This window comes from Ursus arctos, unplaced genomic scaffold, assembly GCF_023065955.2.
Source record: "Ursus arctos isolate Adak ecotype North America unplaced genomic scaffold, UrsArc2.0 scaffold_5, whole genome shotgun sequence".
Lineage (NCBI taxonomy): Eukaryota > Metazoa > Chordata > Mammalia > Carnivora > Ursidae > Ursus > Ursus arctos.
Genome location: NW_026623067.1, coordinates 8,556,879 through 8,582,232, shown reverse-complemented (window position 1 = coordinate 8,582,232; position 25,354 = coordinate 8,556,879). Strand labels below are relative to the sequence as shown.

At 38.5% G+C, this 25,354-nt stretch overlaps 1 protein-coding gene across 1 annotated transcript; it reads right to left on the bottom strand.

Annotated features, from left to right (window-relative positions):
• Window positions 1–13,953: 13,953 nt before the first annotated feature.
• Window positions 13,954–24,154, bottom strand: LOC113249286 (olfactory receptor 2M5-like). Its single transcript, XM_026490792.3, has 2 exons — window positions 23,220–24,154; window positions 13,954–14,314 (listed from the first exon to the last, which is right to left on the bottom strand). The coding sequence occupies exons 1-2, from the start codon at window positions 24,152–24,154 to the stop codon at window positions 13,954–13,956; spliced, it is 1,296 nt and encodes a 431-aa protein (XP_026346577.2).
• Window positions 24,155–25,354: the final 1,200 nt, after the last annotated feature.

Genomic DNA, 25,354 nt, shown 5'->3' with positions numbered 1-25,354 from the left:
ACATATATTACATAATCCAGATCCTTTCCTAATTAAAGACCTCAAGAGGAAATGTTCTAGAAACATTCTGTCCCCAGACTCTAATTAGCATGACTTTGTATCATCAAGGCTGAATATTTACAATTATTCTCTGAAGAAAAATAGCCACCATTCACAAGATAACTAGTCAGGCCACCACAAAACTATTCAACATTTTTGCCTAGCCCTGCCTCTCTTCTACACCATCCCTGGACTCATCACTGTAGCAAAGGATAGAGAGAGACTGGGACAAGGGTCTTTTCTGAAAGCTGAATTTACAACTTATTTAACAAAAATAAAACCAAAACAAAAATAAAAACAAACAAACAAACAAACCTGAGAAAATGCATACTTACTAAATGAGAAAATGGAGAAGGGCTAATGGAAATTATGAGGAAAAGATAGAATTCAGCAAGGCATTCCTAGGTCCTATCATCATGTGAACCCGTATTCTGTAGTCTGGGCTACACATATTTGAATGGATGGTTGCCTGAGTAGTTACTATGTTAATGATTGAATTGATGATACCAAGGTCCAAGGTTAACCTCTATTTAAGCCAATTCACTTTACTGTGCATATGAAAGCTTTCCCCTTATATCATGATCTCGTCAAGTTCTAATCAAGTTTCAAGGAACTGTACAATCTCATAAATTGTTGGTGGGAGGGTAGTTTGTGCTGGTATTTGCTTTATGTATTTAAGTGTTCCAATAGTGGGTGCATAAATATTTATAAATTATTTTATCCTCTTGCTATATTGATCCCTTTATCATTATGTAATGCCCTTTTGGTCTCGTGTTACAGTCTTTGTTTTAGTGTCTATTTTGTCTGATATAAGTGTTGCTACCCAGCTTTATTTTTTAAATTTTCATTTGCACATTGTTTTTCCATTGCTTCACTTACAGTATGTATGTGTCTTTAGGTCTGGGGCAAGTATCTTATAGGCAGCATGAATAGGTCTTGTTTTTTGTTTGTTTGAACTTTGTATTTTAGCCATTCAGATAGGTAGAAGGTTATATCTCACTGTGAATTTTTTTAACTTCTTATTTAAATTCCAGTTAGTTAACGTGTAGTATAATATTAGTTTCAGGTGTACAATATGTGAAAAAACACTTACATCAACACCCAGTGCTCATCATAACAAGTACACTCCTTAATACCCATCACCTATTTAACCCAACCCTGCACCCACCTCTCCTCTGGTAACCATCAGTTTGTTCTCTGTACTTAAGAGTCTGTTTCTTGGTTTGCCTCACTCTCTCTTTTTTCCCCTGTGATCATTTGTTTTGTTTCTTAAATTCTACATATGAGTGAAATAATATGCTATTTGTCTTTCTCTGACTTATTTCACGTAGCATAGTACTCTCTAACTCCACCAATGTTATTGCAAATGGCACAAATTCATTATTTTTTATGGCTGAATAATATTTTATTATATATATTCCACATATTCTTTATCCATTAATCAAACAGTTAATACTTGGGTTGCTTCCATATTTTTTTTCCTATCAAAAATAATGCTGTTATAAACATAGGGGTGCATGTATCCTTTTGAATTTGTGTTTTTGTGTTCCTTGGGTAAATACTCCATAGTGTAATTGCTGGATCACAGGGGTTCTATTTTTACCTTTTTGAGGAATCCCCATACTCTTTTCCAGAGCGCCTGCACCAGCTTGCATTCCCAACAAGAGTGCAAGAGCTTTCCCTGTTCTCCATATCTTTGCAAAGTCCTGTTGTTTCTTGTGTTATTGATTTTTGCCATTCTGACAGGTATGAAGTGATATCTCATTGTAGTTTTGACCTGCATTTCCCTGTTGATGAGTGATGTTGATTCATATATAATAAGGTCTTGGTAGATCTCATTGAGTTTGTCCACTCTTGTCTCCAGCCCAGTGAGCCACTTCACAACCACTACTTTAAACTCTTTATCAGGCATATTCCTTATCTCCATTTCATTTAGTAACTTTCCCGGAGGTTACTTTCTTGTTTTTGTTGTTGTTGTTGTTCGTCTGTTTGTTTATTTTTCCTTCTGGACCATGTTCCTCTCTTTTTCCATTTTGCTTTAGTTTCTGTGTTTGTTTCTATAGATTAGGCTGAACAGCTACTTCTCCTAAACTTGAAGGGATGGTCTTGTGCATGGTCATCCCCTACATACACTTTGTGTGCTTTGGTTACTTTTGGTGGCTGACTGGAGCTGTGACAGTATGGACTGGGAGTACTCAGGTTTTCCTTGTAGCAGGTACCCTGTTGATGAGCTGAAGTGGCTGCAAGTACTCATGTCCCAGAGTTTTATGTTTTGAAGTCACACTAGCAGGAAAGCTGACTCTGAAATGGGTGCAAGTCAGGATGCCTCAAGTGCTCTGTGCAAGGGGCACATTGGTGGAATACCTAGAGCTTATGTGTATGCAGGCTGGGCGGTGTTTGATCTCTCTGTTTATGAAAGGTACACTGGCAAGATAGCTGCTGCTAAAGTAGGTGCAAGTTGTGGACTCAAGGCTCTACACTCAAAGGCAACCTTGGCAGTATAGCTGAAACAGAAATATGTTTAAACTGGCATGTTCCAGAACATTCCGGACAAAAGGTGCCCTGGAGGGGTGGCTGGAACTAAGGCATGGTATAGTTTAGGAGGTCTTGGAACACTCTGAACAGTAATCATCCTGGAAGGACAGCTAAACCTAAAATGGTCATGGGACAGTGTGTCCCTGCACTCTCCATGAAAACTGTGCCCTTGTAGGACAACGTGGTTGCAAGCCAGGTTATCCTGGAGCTCTCCATACTGAGAGTGACTTGACTGACACTTGGAGCAAAATCGAGTGCAAGCTCGGGTGTTGTAAGGTGTTTAGCACAGTGGGTGCCCTGGTACAGTGAGAGGAACTGAGGGTGGTGTTCCAGGGTGTTCCACACAGAGAGTGCCCTGGCAGAGTGGCTACAATGGATGTTGTCACAAGCCTTGGATTTCTAGGGCACTTGGCACAGGGGATACCTTCTGGGGGTGGGGGGCAACGAGATCCAAAGCAGGCATCAGCCAGGAGATCCCAGAGCCGTCTGGGGATGCCCTAGCAAGAGTGCCTGATGGTAAAGTGGTGTGGCCTGGAATGTTCTGGGGTACTTTGTGCTTGTGTCACCTTGGTGCAAAGTCTGCAGTGCTAACCTGTAGTAGCCCAGTTTCCACCACCCTTGTGGTCACCTAGGGTGGGACAGCTGTGGCTGTTGTGGACTGGGGATTCAGGATGACTGAGCCAGCAGGCCAGCTAAGGTATATAGAGTATGCACTGGTCTACACTTTCTAGGTGGAGGGGGTTGTAATCCTTGTTGCTGACCATCCCCTCTGACCTGGAAAGAGTACTAGCAGCTCCTATACCATTTGGCAGAGTTCAAGGACTGGATGATTTATGAACTAGTTTATCTTTCAACCCATGTCATTTTGTTTTTCTGTGTCCAAGGATGGACAAATCCGCTCCTGATTGTTCCCTTAGTACTATCCCTCCCATGCAATTTGCAGCATTGTTGGTAGGGGTTCCTTTATCACCATGTCTCCATCTCTCTTTCCATTCTATTTTGGCATTCTTTCTTTTCGTGTGCAAAAGATTTTCAGTCAGACCTCAGTTCTTCTTCAGGAGGAATTGCTCTATTAATAGGTGTGAGTTTGTGTGTTCCATGGAGGACATGGCTCTAGGGAATCCTATGTTGCCATCTTGGACCAGAACCCCCATAAATGTGTATTTATGTTAGTATATTCTGGTAGGATCATGGAAAAATTTGAAAAAACATTAGGATCAGGGAGTTAACATTGCATTCCTGAAATGAGCATGAATAAAGGGAATTGGGTAGGTATATTTGGGATTCTGTTTTTGATGATGTTATAACAAATACTGCTACTATAAATAGTCCTGAATTTTTGCAAGCATAACTTCCACATAGAGTTCCAGAAGGGGTCATGTTGAACTGAATGGTAACTATGCAATTCTGCTTATCATTCCCAAATTCCTCTACATTGGGATTTTATAATATTGCATTCCCACTAGCAATGTATGAAGGTATCTATTGTCCCACAAACTCATCAATAAGATATATTGTTAAACTTTTGCTGTTTTGTCAATTTTGTAGGTAAGACACTGTGATATTAGTATAGTATTATTTTTCTTTCTATTATGAGCCAGTTAATTATTTTTTAGTGTCTAAAAGTCATTTGTATTTCATATCCCTGAATTGTCTGTTCAAATACTTTACCATTTTTTTATAGAGTTGTTTTTCAATTTCCATTTTTAAGGAGCTTTTAAATACTAAAAACATACTTTCTTGTCTAAGTTAACCATTTTTCTCAATTTTTCATTTGTCATGTAACTTTTCTTAAGGATTTTTTTCCTAAATAAGGTTTTTATTTCAATGTGACCAAACTTCTGTTTTTTTTACCTTATAACAGGTGACATAGTGTGAATTTGGTTAATAGTATTTTGTGTGCTGTCTGTCAAGTTTCAATACCAATATTCTATGCATTTACTTAATTTTTTATTCTCTTTCAATGGACTGAAATGATTAAAATAGTATTAGGATAATATAATTTTTATTTTTTCAAGATTTTATTGATTTATTTGACAGAGAGAGGAGAGCACAAGCAGGGGGAGTAGCATACGCAGAGGGAGAAGCAGTCTTCCCCTTGAGCAGGGAGCCTGATGCGAGACTCAATTCCAGGACCCTGGGATCATGACCTGAGCCGAAGGCAGATGCTTAACTGACTGAGCCACCCAGGCACCCCGGGATAATCCAATTTTTAAATATTTAGTAGAATTCTCTTACACCTTGTGTCTGCTGATTTTTTTTTCAGAATGCTTTCTACACTTGTACATACTGCTTCTATGAAATTTAATTCTTTACACATTCTCTATTGCTTGACTTCTTTTTATAAATATATTAATGTAAGTTAGTGTTTCAAATTTATTTATTTAATCTTTAAATATTTTTCTAGGGACGCCTGGGTGGCTCAGTCGTCAAGTGTCTGCCTTTGGCTCAGGGCATGATCCCAGTGTTCTGGGATGGGGCCCCACATCAGGCTCCTCCATTGGAGGCCTACTTATTCCTCTCCCCCTTCCCCTGCTTGTGTTCCGTCTCTCACTGGCTGTCTCTGTCTCTGTCAAATAAATAAATAAATAAATAAATAAATAAATAAATAAATAATCTTTTAAAAAATAAATATTTTTCTATCTTCTTGGTATATTAGTGTTCTCCTGATAATCAGAATCAATAGGACATGTATGTGTATACACATAGGTATATATGTATCTATGTGTATAAATACATATAGACACATACATATATAGGTATATGTATGAAGAAGAGGAGAGAAAGAGAGAGAGAGAGGGAGAGGGATGCACGTATTGTTTTTTATTTTTTATTTTTTTATAATTTTTTTATTATGTTATGTTAGTCACCATACAGCACATCCCTAGTTTTTTATGTAAAGTTCCATGATTCATTACTTGCATATAACACCCAGTGCACCATGCAATATGTGCCCTCCTTACTACCCATCAACGGCCTATCCCATTCCCCCACCCCCCTCCCCTCTGAAGCCCTCAGTTTGTTTCCCAGAGTCCATAGTCTCTCATGGTTCATTCCCCCTTCTGTTTAACCCCCCTTCCTTCTTCCCTTTCTTCTCCAACTGATCTTCCTATATCTTATGTTCCATAAATGAGTGAAACCATATGTTTTTTAAAAGATTTTTTGTATTTATGTATTTATTTGAGAGAGAAAGAGCATGAGCAGTGGGTGGGGAGAGCGAGAAGCAGGATCCCCACAGAGCAGAGAGCCCTATGTGTGGCTCCATCCCAGGACCCTGGGATCATGACCTGAGCTGAAGGCAGACACTTAACTGACTGAGCCACCCAGGCACCTGTGCATGTATCTTTTTAAATTAGTGTTTTCATTTTTTGGGGGGGAAATATCCGGTACAGAGACTCTTGTATTACATGATATTTCTATTTTTTAATTTTTTTTGAGGAAACACCCACTGTTTTCCACAGTGATTTCACCAATTAACATTCCCATTAAGAGTGCACAAGTTTTCCATACTTCTAGTATTATGTGGAAAAACAGTGGTAAGAGTGGACATCCCTGCTGTGTTACTAATCCTAGGGGAGATACTTTCAGTTTTTCCCCATTGAGAATGAAATTTTCTGTGGGTTTGTGTAGATGGCTTTTATAAAATAGAAATATGTATGAGTGTAATCATGTAGAGTGTAATCAAGAAAGGATGCTGTACTTTGTCTTTTTTTTCTGTATCAGTTAAGAGGGTCATAAGTTCTTGTCCTTTCTTTTAGTAATGTAGTGGTGTCACATTGATTTATGGATGTTGAACCATTTTGCAGCCCAGGAATAAATCCTACTTGGTCATGGTGAATAATCCTTTTAATGTACTGTTGGAACCTATAGGCTAGTATCTTGGTGAGAATTTGGGCATCCATGTTTATCAGGTATATTAGTCTGTAATTCTCCTTTTTGGTAGTGTCTTTGGTTTGGGGATCAAGGAAATGCTGGCATCATAGAACAAGTTTGGAAGATTTCCTTTCATTTCTATTCTTTGAAACAGATTCAGAGGAATAGGTATTAATTCTCTAAATGCTTGGTAGAATTCACTTGAGAAGCCATCTGGCCCTGGATTCTTGTTTCTTGGAAGATTTTTGATTACTGCTTCAATTTCTTTGGTGGTTATGGGTCTGTTCAGGTGTTCTGTTTCTTCCTGTTTCAATTTTTGTAGTTTATATGCTTCTAGGATTGCCTCCATAACTTCCAGATTCCTTAAATCACTCACATATATTTGTTCATAATATGTTCTTATAATTGTATTTCTTTGGTGTTGGTTGTGATGTCTCCTCTTTCATTCATGATTTTATTAATTTGGATCCTTTCTTTTTTCATTTTGATAAGTCTGTCCAGGATTTATTGATCTTATTAATTCTTTCAAAGAACCAGCTGCTAATTTTGTTGATCTGTTCTACTGTTCTTTTTGTTCATGTTTACTCTGATTTTTATTACTCCTAGTCTGCTGCTTGGTTTAGGCTTTATTGCCTCTTCTCTCTCCAGCTCCTTTAGGCATATGGTTAGTCTGTGTAGTTCAGACTTTTCTTGTTTCTTGAGGAAGGCTTGTACCTCTATGTAATTCTCTCTTAGAAATGACTTTGCTGCATCCCAAATGTTTTGAGCAGTTGTGTTTTCATTTTCCTTTGTTTCCATAAATTTTTAGCATCCTTCTTTAATTTCCTGGTTGACTTACTAATTCTTTAGTAGGATGTTTTTAACCTCCATGTATTTGTGTTCCTTACAAATTTCCTCTTGATAATGAGTTCAACTCTCAAAGCATTGTGGTCTGAAAATATGCAGGGAATAATCCCAGTCATTTGGTACTGGTAGAGATCTGATTTGTGATCCAGTATTTGAGCTATTCTGGGGAAAGTTCCCTGTGCACTATGGAGAATGTGTATTTAGTTAGTTAGTTAGTTAGTTAGTTAGTTAGTTGTTATTTTGTTCATTCATTTTTTCTTTAGGATGGAAATCTCTGTATATATCTGTGAAGTCCGTCTCGTCCAGTGTGTCATTCAAAGCCCTTATTTCCTTTTTGATCTGCTTAGATGATCTGTCCATTGCTGTGAGTGGGGTGTTAAAGTCCCCAATATTACATTATTATCATCAATGTGTTTCTTTAATTTTTATTAATCAGTTTATCAAATTGGCTGTGGGCATAAATATTTATAATTGTTAGATTTTCTTGTTGAATAGACACTTTAATTATGATACAGTTTCCCTCTTCATCCCTTACTGCAGGCTTTGGTATAAAATCTAATTTATCTGATAGAAAGATTGCTACACCAGCCTCCTTTGAGGTCCATTGGCATGTCAAGTGGTTCTGCACCCCCTCACTTTCAATCTGGAGGTTTCTTTCAGTCTAAAATGAGTCTCTTGTAGACAGTATAGGGATGGGACTTTCTTTTTTATCCAATCTGATACCCTGTGACTTTTGATTGGTTCATTTACACATTTACATTCAGAGCAACTATTGAAAGATATGAATTTGTTGTCATTGTATTACATGTAAAGTCACTGTGGTTGTATATTGTCTTTGTTCCTTTCTGACCTATGTACCTTTTGGGCTTTCTTTGCTTCCAGGTTCCCTTTTAATATTTCTTGCAGGGTTGATTTAGTGATCACAAATTCTTTTAGTTTCAGTTTGTCTTGGGAGCTTTTTATCTCCCCTTCCATTCTGAATAAAGTATGGGTAAAGTATTCTTGGCTGCATGCCTTTGCTAATTGCATACCCTCAATACATCATGCCCTTGTTTCTGACCTGTCAGGTCTCTGTGGGTAGGTTCTCTGCCAGTCTAATATTTCTACCCTTGTAGGTTAAGGACGTCTTGTCTCAAGCTGCTTTCAGGATTTTGTCCTTATCTCTGAAATTTGCAAGCTTCAGTATTATATGTCAGCGTTGGATCTATTTTTATTGAGTTTGAGGAGGGTTCTCTGTGCCTCCTGGATTTGAACACCTGTTTCCTTCCCCAGATTAGTGAAGTTCTCAGGTATCATTTGTTCAAATATACCTTCTGCCCCCCCTCCTTTTCTCAGGAACCCTAATTATTCTAATATTGTTTTGCTTTATGGTATTGCTGAATTTTTGAAGCCTCACCTCATGATCCAGTAGTTCTTTTTCTCTCTTTTCCTTAGCTTCCTTACTTTCCATCATTTTTCTTCTATGTCACTGACTCTCTCTTCTTCCTCATTTACCCTAGCCATTAGATATTCCATTTTAGAGTGCATCTCAGTTAAAGTATATTTGATTTCTGCCTGATTAGATTTTCATTGTTTTATTTCTGCATTAAGGAATTCTCTAGCATCTTTTATGCTTTTTTCAAGTCCAGCTAATATCCTTTCAATCATTATATGAATTATAGGTCCAACATCTTACTTATATCCATATAAGTTAAATTTATACCAGAGTATTACCTCTTGTTCTTTCTTTTGTTGTGAATTTCTCCTTCTATTCATTTTGTCCAGAGACTAGATGAATGAGAGACCATATTTAAAAATATTAACCTCAACCCCAGTAAAATACACACTAGACAAATCTGAAGAGATAAGAAAACAAAAATGAAAAAAAAAAAAGTAAGGTTAAAAAGAGAAATTATATAATCTAACAGGTGAATGAAATAGTGTAATACATTTAGTCCTTGGTGTATTTTGTCTGATTGTTAGGAGACACTAGATTCAAAAATTATAAAGAAGTGAAAACATATGTATACAAAGATACATTTGAATATAGTGAAAGGAAGCCAAAAATTGTGAATATAGCTATACAATGTAAGTGTAAAAATGAAAATAGCAAAAAGGCTTTAAAAAAAGAGTTGATAAAATAAGAAACTAGTTGAAAAGGAAAAGAAAAAGAAAAAGAAAACTTTAAAATAGAAGGCTAAAGACTCATGAAAAAAAAAAGCCTTAAATTCTGTGTATGATTTTCCACCTAGAGCAGATTTTCAGTCTTGTGTAATCCGTAAACTTGGTATTAGACTGTACCTGCTGGTCTTCTGGGGGAGAGGCTTAGTGCATCGATTCTCAGGTGTCTTTGCTTGGTCAGAGCTGCACTGCCCTTTGTCAGGGCACCAGGCTCGGGGCAAGAAGCTTTGGGTTGCTCAAGGTGGCTTTTGTTCCCTGACAGCTTTCCACACAGCCTTAGAGGATTAAAAGAAATAAAAATAAAAATTGTGGCCCCCTGATCTTCATCCCCAGAGCTGATAAATCATGACCCCAACTCTTCAGTGCACCTTCACTAAAAAGCAGTCAATAATTTTGTGCGCGCCAAACTCTGTGAAGTCCTGCAGTGCACACCTGCACCAATCTTCCAGGGGATTGAGGGGTGTCTCACTGTGATTCTGTCAGTTTCTGGGCTCTTGCTCAGAGAGTGGTAGCCCCACTGCACTACATTTCATGGCTTATGGCAACAGCAAGCTGAGATCCTAATCCCGGCTCATTGATTATAGCCCACTACCATCCTCTAATGCTTGGGAATTCTGCCAGACTCAGGCACCTCCATTCTTTCTGTGACACTGGGGATGCTGAGGACATAGTAACCCACCTAGGATTCTGCCCCTCTTGGCCACCTGACCACCTTTCAGGCAGGGATGTCCCTCAGAGAAGCAGACTTCTAAAAGTTCTGATCTTGTGCTCCATTACTATATCAATTTCTGATATTCAGCTCATGGAGACTCCCCCCCCCCATGGTTTATCTTCTGATATATGCCTTCAGATGCACTTTTCCTCACCTCCTATCTTGCAAAAAGTCATGCTTTTCTTTCTTTTTTTTTTTCTATTCATTTATTTGAGAGAAAAAAACAGAGAGAGAACAAGTAGGGTAGAGGTGCAAAGAGGAAGGAGAAGCAGACTCCCTGCCAAGCAGGAAGCCCTACACAGGGCTCATCCCAGGACCCTGAAATCATAACCTGAACCAAAGGCAGCTCCTTAACTGACTGAGCCACCCAGGCACCTCAAGTCATAGCTTTTCTATTTGTAGAATTGTAGCAAATCTTTTCTTAGATCTCAGGTTGAATTCATGGGTGTTCAGAATGATTCGATAGATATCTAACTGAATTCAAGGGAACAGATGAAATGAGGGTCCCCTACTCTTCTGTGGTCTTCCCCTTGCCTCCTACACTTTTTTTTTCACCTTCTCTTTACAATTAACTGTGGCAGGTTTGTTTTGCCAGGCTTTAGGTCATTTTCAGAATTCTTTTATACATTTAGTTGTTATGTCAGTGTGTTCTTACGATGAGGTGAGCTAAGGATTCTCCTACTCCATTGATCTTCAGTCAAACTAATGCTCCTCTAAAATAAATAACTTTTGGTCTCATTCTTCTTCCTTTTTTTCTCTGTTTCATTGTTTTTTTAATATTTTTAGTTCATTTTTTTTCTACTTTGTTTTTAATTGACTCTTAACTTCCTATTTCAAAGACTCTATTTTTCTCTTTAAGCAATACTCTTGTTACAGCACATACATTTTGATCAGATGTTTTCATTAGCCTTCAGGTAATAATGTTTTCTAATTTTACTTGTGATTTTCGTTTTGATTCATCAGTTATAAAACTATTAATTTTCATATAATTTGGGATTGTCTTTAAGCTTTTGTTATGATTTCTAATTCAATGTCCTATAGATTTAGAATTTTAAATGGTTATTGCAACCTGTTTACCCAGCACATGTTATATCTTAGGATTTGTTCCTTGCACATTTTTTAATGTGTATTATTAAATTTCAGGGAGTAGTATTGTCTACATGTCAATTAGGTAAAGGTGATGGTTGTTTTTCAAGGACTCTATAGCCCTATTGATCTTCTGAATACTCATTCTAAGAATTACCGAGAAACCGTGTGAATTTCTTTCTCTCCTTTCAGTTGTCCAGTTTTTGATTTGTGCCTTTTGAAGTCTGTAATTAAGTAAATACACATTCAGGATTGTTACACTGTTTCATGAATTAGCCCTTTAAACACTGTGAAATATCTGCTTTATCTCTGGGAATATTTCCTTATGTTTTTCCCCGTCATGTTGTATTTTTTGTAGAGTTATTCAAGTTTCACTGCAAGACTTTACTCCAGTTTCTCACATGATTTCTTCATTGTCTGAAGTTCATATCGAGTAGGCTCATAGTCTGAGGATGTTCTCATAACAGCAAAATGCCTTAACTCTTGTTTATGAGAAATGGGTTTTCTATGTCTTTGGTAGTTCAAAGATTAGTCTGCTGGATATAATACCTGTGGGTCATTTTTCCCCTTTAATTGAATACACTTTTCTGTTCTCTTATGACATATTGCTGTGAAGAAGTCTATTAAAGTATTAAATTTCTCTCATGTTAGGGAAATTAAAATACAGCCAGAATCAGTCATATGAGCCAGCACAGTAACTCATTTCCTTGTCTGTTGATTCAGTGGCACAGGATCCCAAAGTAACCAGGAGGTAGTTTTAACTTCCAGGTTATTGGAATCACTGTTGTGTCTCTTGTTGGAAGCATTTATTTGAAACTTTGACCTCTAGGTCAGCAGAACGTAAAGACATGGAAACAGGAAGTAAAAATGTTGCTGGTAAGTAACTAGGGATAATACTGAGCTGTTTCACTTCTATTTGCCCTCCTTGATTCCTGGACCAATGAATCCTGGTTATCAGTGATACAGCACATACATATTTGACACTGATTCAGAGCATATACAATCTTCTGGAGAACCTTCCCCAGTCCTTCCAATTATTGTCACATAGTTGACTATAATTAAGTCTTCAAAAGGCTGTTCCACTGTTTTATTTTTCCTTTACTATTGTTTTTCAGGGATGTCCATAAGGGGGACTATAGTCCTTTAGCTATCCACTTTTGGCTGACACTTGCATATAGTGGAGAGCCATCTGTAAACCAGGCCTGAACCTTTTCTTCTGTCAATTGTTTGGGAGAAATGCTTATGAGACTGATAGAGGGTTGACAGTATAGCAGGAATGGGGATCATGTTCATTTGGGCCACTTCTACATGTAAACTTCTTTGTGACTTCAGAGCTTGTCTGAGTCAATCACATATATACCACTTCTACTTGATAATGAAGTGTTGGTGTACATGCCCAACTTTATGGCTTGATGGGTTAGAAAGCATCCAGTTCATCATGGGCAGGTAAGGTTGCACAGTAACTTGGTAGCTCATGGTCACTTGTTCAGTTTGTATTGAAGCCTAGTAACATGCCAATAGCTGTTTCTCAAAAAGGGAGTAAGTACCTATAGGTGAAGGCAGAAAATTGCTTCAAAATCCTAAAAACCTGCACTGTGATTCACATAAAGAAGGCTCTTAAAGGCTCCAAATGTCATTACTGTCTTTCACCAACACTTCAAGAGCCATTGGGTCTGCTGGATCCAATGTCCCACATGGTAGATCACCTTTTACAGAAGCCTGGGTGTGATACAAACCCTTTTGTTTTGGACCTCATTCAAATGATAAGTGGGCTTGAGTAACACACCCAAATGGGGGAAGTGTTCTGTCAAAATCCAAAGAGGCCCATTCAATATCCCACTCTAAATATTGGAATAAAAAACCAGTTAAAATATAAGGGGGAAAAAAAAGGAAAGGAAAGAAAAGAAAAGAAAAAAAGAAAGAGAGAGAGAGAGACATAATCAATACAATAAAATAACTAAATCTGGCATACATATACAGAACACTCTACCCTTCCCAGCAAAACAAAACAAACAAAACAAAACAAAACAAAACAAAACAAAACAAAACCAACCAACCAACCAACAAACAAACACCATACACCTTCTTCTCAATGGCACAAGGGACATTTTGCAGAATACATCTTATATTACCTTTCACCAGAGTTTGGCCACTGATTTTGAAAAGGTCTATTGCAGGTGCATCCGGTGCTTGAGTCCATGGGGGCATATCTGGAGCCTGGGTCCATGGGACTGGCCTAAAGTCTGGGCCCACCATGGTATGCCTGATCATGAAGTGAGCCTGAGTCTTGCTTGGGTCCTCAGAGGAGGTCCTAGAGTCTTGATCAGTATGGCTGTATTTGGTATTGGGCACCACTTGAGGTCTAGAGCCTGTGTTCATGGGGGTCTATCTGGAACCTGGGTCCACAGGAATTTTCATGGGTTTCTGGGACCACTGGGGCCCTCCTGGAGACTGAGTTTTCAGGGAGTGGCTTGGGGCCTGGAACTGTGTGGGCCAGGTTGGTGCCAGAGTCCATTGCGGCCAACCTGACCCTAAGGTCCACTGGAATGTGGTTTCAAACTGGTCCAAGACAGAAAGCCTGGATTTAGGGGAACCCACCCAACAATACCTAGTTAGGTAGGTGTGGCTTCTGGGTCCATGGAGGGGCTGGAGCCTGAATCTGCTGGGGCTGATCAGTACTCAGGTCCATTGGAATCAGCCATTTATCTCAATTCATGGGGGAAAACTTGGAGCACAGGTCTATGGGGACCAGCCTGAAATTTTGTTTCATAAGAGGTAACCTGACACTGGGGCAGATCTGGAGCCCAAGTCCCTTGAGGACAGCCTGTCATGGGCATTCCATCATGGGGGGTTGTAGCCTGAGATCTTAAGGGCATCCTCGTGGAATAATTCTGTGGAACCAGCATGGCATCTGAATGTACTGGATTGGGCCTAGAACCAGGTCTTGGTGACAGACTGGAACCTGGTTTTGGGAGAAATGCTGGAGGCTGGGGTTTCAAGAGACTGTGTTCTAAGGGGCTAGTCTGGCACTGAGGTTTACTGAGGTGGGCCTGATGCTGGGGTCTGCAGTGAAGTTGGGAGTTTAATTCACTCTTTTTTCCTCTTTCTTTCTTTCTTTCTTTCTTTCTTTCTTTCTTTCTTTCCTCTTTTTCTCTTCTTTCTCAGCACTGTGCTACAGGTGCTTTAAGGTGGGGTAATGTGGGTACAGCAAAACTGTTTTTCCTATCCTTATCACTGTGTATTTTCTCTTTTCTGTGCTCCACTTTGCTGTTGGAATCTCCCACCTGGATTCTGAAACTCTCCTGAAGAGATTTTTGTGCATGCGTGACTATCACATTAGTGTTTCCATGAGGGGATGAGGGCTGAGACATCTTATTCCTCCATGTTGTTGATGTCATTCTCTAATAATTTACTGTATTATTATTTTGTATCATGCTTTCAGTTTTCCTTTGAATCTTCTAAGTATATTTATCTTATTTTTTTCTTTAGACTCTCCCTTAAAATTAATGCCAGCATTGGGGAGTTTGAGGATAGCAGAGTCGAAGGATCCTGAGATCACCTCTCCTGCAGACACACTAAGGCAATAACTATATCTCTATGACTGATTCTGATAATGACCTAAAGAAAGAACAGATCTTTCATAGCTAGTCATAGATGAAAGCCACATCAAAAATGGTAGGAGGTGTGGAGACATGTTTGGGAACCAGATACCCAGCATGACTAACTATGATTGGGAAGGAGACCATTTACATGAAGAGGCCAGAACATCAGACCTCACACCAGGAACCCATGGCACTGGGGATCTGTGTTGGGAAGATGAGTCCCTATAACATCTGGCATTGAAAACCAGCAGAGTTAAATTCACAGAGTAGTAAAATTCAGTGAGGCTTAACTCTGGGAGGTTTTAAGATCTGCATGCTTAACTCCAAGAGAGCCAGAGGGCAAAAGGAAACAGAGTTCACACCCCTTAAGAGCCAGCACAATAAATAACTGAGTTGAGACATAACACAAAAGCAGCAGCTTGAAAAGCACGTGAAGTAGACATGAAGACTTATTGACTAATCTCAGAGCATGTGGCAGGAGATCAGAGATATATAGGAAATTTATCCAGAAACAAAAGCACTGGTGGGTACCATTTCTCTTCCACTCCTTCAGCCTAGATAACAACACTTGAGGGAGTCTCACTAACACTCTCTATCTATGTTGCTAATGCCATGTGCACCATCCTTCCATTCCCCATCCCATCTAACCAATACAGGAATTCTATCAAGGCAGCCGCTTCTTCACCACACCATACAGATAGCCCCAACCAGATCTGTGCCACTCTGAAGTGACTCCTTCCCTGGGGAGGGGGGATAAATAAACACATTCATCAGCAGTTCCAGCAGTGTGATCACTTAGATGGCTGTGCAGGGAGCATGCTTTCTCTTTTGCTGTGTCTACAGGTGTGGCAGAGAGGCTAATTGCAGACAGTTGAGCTAAACTTTTGCCCCACCTTCCAAGAAGCCTGCAGCAACCTCAGAAAGACATCTCTGTAGCAGAAGAACCAAACTACCCAGTGCACCCACAGCAGGCAATGTGGATCTTTGCAGTGGCTGGGCTGAAGGCAATCATTGCTCAGCTATAGTAGGAGAATTGCACACAACCCACACAGAAGACACCCCTGGAGCACCTGGTTTTGGTGACTGGGGAGATTGTGCTATAGGGCATCACAGGAGCTCTTCTACACACGGTCACCGATTTTAAGACCAGGGGATGTAGCTGACCTGTCTAATGCATAGAAAGAAACACACAAAGTTACATAAAATGAGGAGATAGATGAGTATGTCCCAAATGAAAGAGCAAGACCAAATCACAGTAAAAGAGCTAAATAAAATGGAGATAAACACGATGTGTGCTGCAGAATTGAAAGTAATGGTCATACATCCATTTCAGTATCAGTTAGGATGTTGAGTTTGAGGTTGGTGTTGAGAAGAAAAACTACTGTGACTTTCAGTGTGTTGATGAGACTTCAGATGTGAGGCCTTCTCGCCAGGCATCTGTGATTTCATAGTGTTAGAGCAGTCACTGTATTCCTATGGGTTGCAGCTTTCTGTAGATTGCTGTGGCTGAAAACCAAGAAACAGGGCAAATGCAGATTTCTACCAAAATTTTGACTCCATGGAAGATGGTGAGGAGATAAAGAAAGCTGGTATCTTTCAGAGTGAAGTGATTTTGCAATGTAAAGAATGACTTTGGGTTGAGTTCCATGGAGGATTGTCACTGACCTGTGTTCTTGAACTATGAAACATAAGTGTTGGGTTTTGGCATAGTTTTCTTTTTAAGTTTTTATTTATTTATGTGTGTGAGAGAGAGAGAGAGAACCAGCGAGGAGGAGAGGGAGAAGCAAGGTCCCCGCTGAGTAGGGAGCCTGACATAGGACTTTGACCTGAGCCGATGAGAGATGCTTAACCAATTGAGCCACCCAGTTGCCCTGGAATAGATATTCTTGATAAATAAGTATCAAATAATTTTTAAAAAATGGTCATCAAGATACTCACCAACTTAAAGAATAAGTGGATAAACTCAGTGAGAACTTCAACAAGAGATAGAAAAAAAAGATCAGTCAGAGCTGAAAAATTCAATAACAGAAATAGAAAAAATGCACCAGAGGGATTAAAACCTGATTAGAGGATGCATATGAACAAATCAGCAATCTTCTTTTTTGGAACTGTTTTTTTTTTAATAATATTTTTTTACTATATTATGTTAGTCACCATACAGTACATCCCTGGTTTTAGATGTAAAGTTCCATGATTCATTAGTTGCATATAAGACCCAGTGGATCATGCAATATGTGCCCTCCTTACTACCCATCACCAGCCTATCCCATCCCCCCACCCCCTCCCTTCTGAAGCCATCCGTTTGTTTCTCAGAGTCCACAGTCTCTCATGCTTCATTCCCCCTTCTGATTACCCCCCCTTTCCTTATCCCTTTCTTCTCCTACTGATCTTCCTAGTTCTTATGTTCCATAGATGAGGGAAACCATATGATAATTGTCTTTCTCTGCTTGACTTATTTCACTCAGCATTATCTCCTCCAGTGCCGTCCATGTTGCAGCAAATGTTGAGAAATTGTTCTTTTTGATGGCTAACTAATATTCCATTGTATATATGGACCACATCTTCTTAATCCAGTCACCTGTTGAAGGGCAGCAACCTTGAAGTAATGAAGTAATGGAAAGCAAATCAGGTGAACATCAAAAAGAAAAAATAAAGAATAATAAAAAATCAGAATTTGTTAAGGGAAGTCAATGTAATAACACTTACACTATACGGATCTCGGAAGGAGAAGAGAGAGGAGACAAACACCTTATTTGAAATAATAGCTGGCTGAGTAATATATCTTACTATTTGCAACAACATTCTTGGAACAAGAGGGTATTATGATAAGCAAGATATGTCAATCAGAGAAAGACAATTATTGTATGTTTTCACTCATATGTGGAATTTAAGAAACAAAACAGAATCATAGGGGAAGGGAGGTAAAAATAAAATAAGACAAAATCAGAGGGGGAAACAAACTATGAGACTCTTAACTCTAGGAAACAAACAGGTTTGCTGGAGGGGAGGTGGGTGAGGGTATAGGGTAACTGGGTGATAAGCATTAATGAAAACATATTATGTAATGAGCACTGGGTGTTATATGCAACTGATGAGTCATTGAATTCTACCCATGAAACAAATAATACACTATATGTTAATTAACTGAATTTAAATAAAATTATTTTAAAATATGAAATAATGGATGCAAACATCCTTAATATGGGGAATAAGAGAGAACCCAGGCCCAGAAAGAGCAGAAATCCCTAAGATGTATCCAAAAATGTCCACACCAAGACACATTATAATTAAAATGTTAAAAGTAATAATAGAGAGAGAATCTTAAAAGTAACAAGAGGAAAGAAAACAGTTACATACGATGGAAGTGTATGAGGCTATCGGCTGACCCTTATTTCAAAAGAAACTTTACAGTCCTGAAGGGATTGGCATAATACATTTAAAGTGCTGAAAGAAAAACTCTACAGCCAAGAATACTCTACCTGGCAAGGTTATCATTCAGAATAGAAAGTGGGATAAATAGTTTCCTAGTCAAACAAAAATTAATGGAGTTTATCATTACTAAGCCAATATTGTAAGAAATGTTAAATTGAAACTTTTTAGTAGAAAGGAAAGACTTTAAGTAGAAGTAAGGAAATTATGATAAGAAAAAAAATCACAGGAAAAGCATAGTGTAAAGGTAGGAGATTGACATTTATAAAGCTGGGATAGAGGTTAAAACACAAATGCAATAAAATAAATTAAATATAGAAAAAATTAAGGCATATAGAAAATAATATGAGGTAAACTATGACATCATATGTATAAAATGTGGAGTTGGCAGTAAAAATTTTGTGCTTTTAGAATGTCTTTGAGCTTAAGCAACCAATTTAATGTAGACTGTTATCCCCAAAATGTTATGTATGAACCCAAATGCAACCACAAAACAAACAGAACAGAAAGAAAGCAAACACAAAAACCAAAAACAAACAAACAAACAAAGAAAACACCCTATAATAGGTACAGAAAGAATAAAGAGGAAGGAATCCAAGCATAACACTAAAGAAAGCAATGAAACCACAAGGAAGAGAGCAAGGATGAAAATATAATATATGTGTATGTTCTGAGGTAGGGCAGGGTGTGAGAAACAACAGAGAGTAAAGCAGCCAGGTGCTAGCAGTGGTAACACTACCTCCCTTTATCTGGAGGGGAGGGAGTGGTATGTACAGAACCAATAGAGCTGCCCAAGAGGGTTATGACCTTGGTGAAGGAATGCAGTCACTCCTCAAACCCAGCCTGGTTGGAATAGGGACATACTCTGAACTCTTCCCTCTTTCCTCTGATCTGCAGGTTCCTCTCAAAATTCAAATATAACAGGGAGCCAGAATACAAGGGAAATGGGGTGATGCAGCCTGGATAATGGTCTACACAGGTAAGGAGAGTGTAGGGTCAGACTAACCAGCACAGAACCCATGGCAGGGGCCCACAGCATCCAAGTGTTCCTTCTCCCCAGCCCACTGCAGGAGATCTGTCAAGAAGCTGTGAAACAGAAGTAATGTGTCTTCCTTGTGGGTCCAGAGAATTAAGACAGCTGTTCTTCCAGTTTCCATGCCAAACTCTCAGAGCTGCCCTTGACTTCTCCATCTCCTTTCACAACCAATTCTTCAACAAATTCATGCTGGCTTACCTTTGATGTATGTCAGAATTAGACCATATCTCCTTACCAGATATTATTACACCTCAGTTCAAATTTCCACCATTTCTGACTTGGAATATTGCAATATTTTCCTAATTGTCCATAGATTACTTGCCCATGATGCTCTCTGACTGTGTCTTGTACCACTACTTCAACCACGCCAGCCTCATCAGCGTCACTTGAACATGCTGTGCCCACTTCTCCCCCCAAATTCTTTCCTTTAACTCTTCTTTATTTGAACAAAATTTCTCTGAATGTACTGTTCTTCCTTTACTCATTAAGGTCTCTACTCAAATGCCCCCTTGACAGAGATGTCTTCCCAGACCATACTATATAAAAAGTCATCCATCTCTATCTTTCCTCCCTGCTTCATTTTTCTTCATATCACTTATCAACATGTTACATATTGAGTATTTATTATTTCTCATGTTCCCCAACTAGAATATAAGCTCCATGAATGCACTGATTTCTTTTTTTTTCCACTGTTTTAGCTCCAGTGCCTAAAACAGTGCCTAAAACAGCCATATAGTAGATTCTAAAAAAAAAAAAAATCTTGAAGAAATGAGCAATCATGGTCTCTAATATCACATCCACCTGAATATGCATGAAGAAACTCTGATGCTTTTTCATACCTCAACAAAAAATCATTGAATTAGCACCACAACAACACTGTCTTCTACCATGATTTTCCCTCCTCAAACCTAGAGGCTAGTGAGGCATGCTCAAAAACTGTTGGAAAAAGCAAGACTTTGACCAATTTCTCATGTGCTATAGGGATTTTAGTTTTCAAGATATTTCATATGAAAATATGTATACCTTTGACTTCTTTATGTGCAAGTTGTAGAGTTGGTGATTGCAGTCTAAATGCTCTAAATTGTAAAAAAAAAAAAATGTCTAGCTACTTTCTTGTGGTGAGATGACTGCCTTAGTTATTTTTATATCCAGCTGTCAGAGAACCATCTGAAAAGCATTTCTCTTCAAATACCTCTTGTGCCCTATCTTCTCCAATTTCATGTCCATTCTCCATTTGTACCATCTCAGAGTCTCTGGGCACCTGAAATGGTGGTTATCTTGTCCCTTTCATAAAAGCTTCATTTTCCTACATCCTATCCCCATGGAGTTCTAATTTTCATCTTAAAGTAATTTATTCAGTCACAAAATTTTATTTTCATACTGTATTTATTAATGTGTTTGACATCTTTAAATATTTTATTTACTTATTAGAGAGAGAGAGAGAGAGAGCACAAGCAGGAGTGGCTAAAGAACAGAGGGAGAGGGAGAAGCAGACTCCATGCTAAGCAGGGAGCCAGACATGGGGCTTGATCCAGGACCCTGGGATCATGACCTGAGCTTAAGGCAGACACTTAACCAAATGAGCCATCCAGGCACCCCAATATGGATGATTATTTTAAAGATGCTGGGTGTTGTATTTAACTGATGAATCACTGAACATTATATCAAAAATGAATGATGAAGTTAACTTGCCTAATGGAATTTAAATTAAAAATAAATAACCAAAGAAATAAAATATTTATTTATAGAAGACACTTAGGTTGTTCTGCAACACAATATATGCATGTTGGAGAGCCATTAAAGGAGAAAATGGACATTTAAAATTATGAATATGAGAATGGAAATAAGGGAAAGAACCACAATTAGGATTGAATCACAATTCTTCTGAATGATCATGTACTTAATTATTTTATTTAATGATTTCCCTTAAAAGATTAAGTGATATTATGTAATGGTGCTCCTCCAACAAGAGTGGTCACACACACATAGTCGAAAGTCCAAGATGAGTGCTTTCCCAATCTATCTGGAAAATTATCTGCTGTGAATTTCACAGGGTTAAAGTGTTCACTTCCATGAGTTACATATAAAAATAGAACTCTTTATTAAAACCGTTAAACATAAGTAACATGCTTTGTGAACACATATTTGTTAACAGAAACTCTTCAACTAGGACTATCTGCCCTCATTGAGTATTCCTCCCTTCTTTCCTAGTGTCATCTTCTAAACCCAGTCTTATGTGTGGAGTATTTTTGGAGTACCAGAGTGCTGTGGCACCACTAAATGGTGGTAACAGCCCATGCTAGTATGCATTAAATGACACTCCTCTTATTTGAGATGGTTTAGAGATAATTTTTTATTCTTCAGTGAAGTGGTATTTTTACTCAGTTTCAAGGATTCCTTCAGCCATTCCTCAAGTAATTCTGAAGGGGCCATGTTTAATATTGTTGACACAGTTGAAATTTGACATAAAGATTGTAAGTTTTCCAGAACTCAGCTTTGTACCTCTGTAATACAATGTCAATTGATGACTTCTGAGATATTCAAGGGGTGAGTTGTTAAGTCATTAGGGCTCCTTCTGAGGGTGTCCTATTCACTGGAAAACTGTTTTCATGTTACTTCAGTTATTTATTTATTTATTTATTTATTTATTTATTTATTTATTTGACAGAGAGAGAGAGAGAGAGACAACACAAGCAGGGGGGCAGCAGGCTCCCCGCTGAGCAGGGAGCAAACTGTGGAGCCCAGGACTCTGGGATCATGACCTGAGCTGATGGGAGACACTTATCCAAGTGAGCCACCCAGGAGCCCCTATTTCAGTCATTTAAAAAAAAGGAAATGTGTAACAAGTTCCTAGTGTTCTAGTTATATAGTATACTTTCAAAAATTTTTTAAAATATATCAACACTTTGGAAACACCTATAATGACTCCTGCTTTAAATTTTATTGTGTTATAAATATTTTCAACCATTCATATTTTATATCACAAATCAGAGTCTTTTTTATTATTACCTTCTCTTTTCTCTGTGTGCTCAATTTTTTTAAATTATGAACTATTGCAAACATAAAGTTTATTTTCTACTATCTTAAAAAAAGAGCATTAGTTTTTGCTAGCCACCTTGACCTGTTCTATTATATACATTAGAAAGAGATCAGGTAAGTTTAAGACTGGGAAATTATTTTGCAAGGCAGGTCTAGAAAAGTAGGTCAGTAATTAAATCAGTGGCTTACAACCCTTGGTAAACATGACAATCACTAAATGTCCTGCCAGTCAGATTCTTGAGCCCATTTTAACAGATTCTAATCCTGCTAATCTGATATGGGCACAGCAATGGTATATTTTGTGACATCAGTAAATGATTCTAATGCAAGTGATCAGACAACCACTCTTTGGAAGCACTGACATAGAATGAAGACTATTTTCACAGTAGTAAGAGGAATTAATAGTCCTGTTAGATAGACAGAACAAACAACACTGCTAAATTTCATTGATTCATGATGATTTATCATCATGCCCATTAATTAATTTTACACGAAATTATCCTGAGGTTTCTATGTGCTTGGTGATTTTTTTTTTTCATTCTTGGGATGCAGACACTGACTTTTTTCATGGAATCAACAGGAATGTGTTGGAAATGCTAAAGTGCACATTACCATCAAGTATGAATCATGAAGATCGTTGACCTTTATCAGCACATCATCTAGAACCATCAGAAATAAATTCTAAGATGGAGAAAGAAAGGATAAACTTTTTTTTCCAGCAGATAAACCCAGTGAAGTGAGTGGACTTTCCCAGGATCTTGAAGGGATTATTATTATTACTATTTTTTTAACTGACAAAATGTCCCTTTGCTGGTGCATCTCTGTTTTGCCTATGAGTGACAGTGGGATTTCTGCCATTTACCTGGTGGACTGACACGTCCCCATTAACATTTTCAGTGCACTTAGAACTTCCTTATTCCTAAGACTGTAGGCAAGAGGGTTTAAGAGTGGAGTGAAGATAGGTCCAAACAGAAAAAGACCCTGATTCAACTTTGGAGTATGGGCAGAACCGGGTCTCATGTAGATGCACATACCTGGACCAAAATAGAGACCCACCACACAGAGATGAGAGGAACAGGTGGCTAGAGCCTTGTTCCTGCCCTCTGGGGAGTTCATTCGGAGTACAGCAAGGAAGATGACAACATAGGAAGCCAAGATGAGAGATAAGGGCAGCAGCAGTACAAGGATGCTTGTTATGACCACTGCCTTCTCATAGACTGAGATATCCTCACAGACGATCCTAAGCACAGCCATGACTTCACAGAAGAAGTGGGGAATCTCTCTGGGGCTACAGATATTAAAATGCAAGGTAAAAGCAGTGTGGCCTAGTGAAGTAAGTGCCCCTCCAGCCCAAGACATGGCAATCATCTGTAAGCAAACCCTAGGATTGATAATGATTGGGTATCGGAGAGGTTCACATATAGCCACATAACGATCAAAGCACATGAGAGTTATAAGGATGCATTCTGCAATGGCCACAGTCAGGGAGAAGAAAATTTGAGTCCCACAAGCCAGGAACGATATGCTCCGCCATCCAGAGAAGAAGTTGGCCGCCATCTTGGGGACAATGCTAGAGGTCAAAGTTATGTCCATCAAAGAAAGCTGACTGAGAAGGAAGTACATGGGGGTGTGGAGATGGGAATATAACCAAATGAGGAAGATCAGAAGAGTGTTGCCAATGAAAGAAGCCATGTAGATCAGGAGAATGATTGAGACCATGGCTGTGATGTGTTTAAATTCAGGGTCGATACCAAGGAGAATGAAATCTTTGGTTTCTGTCTTGTTACCAGTACTCATGGCTCTGTCTAATGATAACAGAAAGAGAAGAGATTTATTAAAATTATCATAGAAGTGAAGCAGTTTCTTGTTAATGTTTAAGAACAATGGCAAATATAAAAATACTCACCCAGGATCACTTGAATCAGTTCTTACTATTTTTTTTTCTATATTCCCTATCTGTGATTTAATTGGCTTTTAGATACCAGAGTGCACATATTAAATGCATTCCAATAACTTTATGTATTAGAGGTATTTGCATATAAAGGCAAGAACCAACAAATATTGGAGAGAATGTGGAGAAAGAGTAACCCTCTTACACTGTTGATGGGAATGCAAGTTGGTACAGCTCCTTTGGAAAACAGTGTGGTGGTTGCTCAAAAAGTTAAAAATAGAGCTATCCTATGACCCAGTATTTTCAGCACTGGGGTAAATGATACAGACATAGTGAAGAGAATGGCCATCTTCACCCCAGTGTTCATAGCAGCATTGTCCACAGTAGCCAAACTGTGGAAGGAGCTGAGATGCCCTTCAACAGATGAATGGATAAAGAAGTTGTGGTGCATATATATAATGGAATATTACTCAGCCATCAGAAAAAATGATTACCCAACATTTGCAGCAACATGGACGATACTGGAGGACATTGTGCTAAGTGAAATAAGCTACATAGAAAAGAAAATTATCATATGGTTTCATTCATTTTTTGGAACATAAGGAATAGCAGGAAGATCAGTAAGAGAAGAAGGGAAAAATGAATGGGGTAGGGTATACAGAGGGGAAAATGTACCACAAGAGACTATGGACTCTGGGAAACAAACTGAGGGTTTTAGAGGGGAGGGGGTTGGGAGGATGGGCTAGCCCAGTGATGGGTATTAAGGAGGGCACATACTGCATGGAGCACTGGGTGTTATAGGAAAACAGTGAATCATGGAACACTACATCAAAAACTAATGATGTCCTCTATGGTGACTATATATAAAGAACTTATAAAAGTCAACACCCCAAAACTGAATGATACAATTTAAAAATGGGCAAATGACTTGAAGAGAAGTTTTTCCAAAGAAGACATCCCAAAGATGGCCAACAGATACATGAAAAGATGTTTAATATCATCAGGGATCATTGAGGAAATAGAAATTAAATTTGCAATGAAATATCACATTACACCTATCAGAATGGCAAAAATCAATAATACAAGAAATAGCCGGCTTTGGCAAG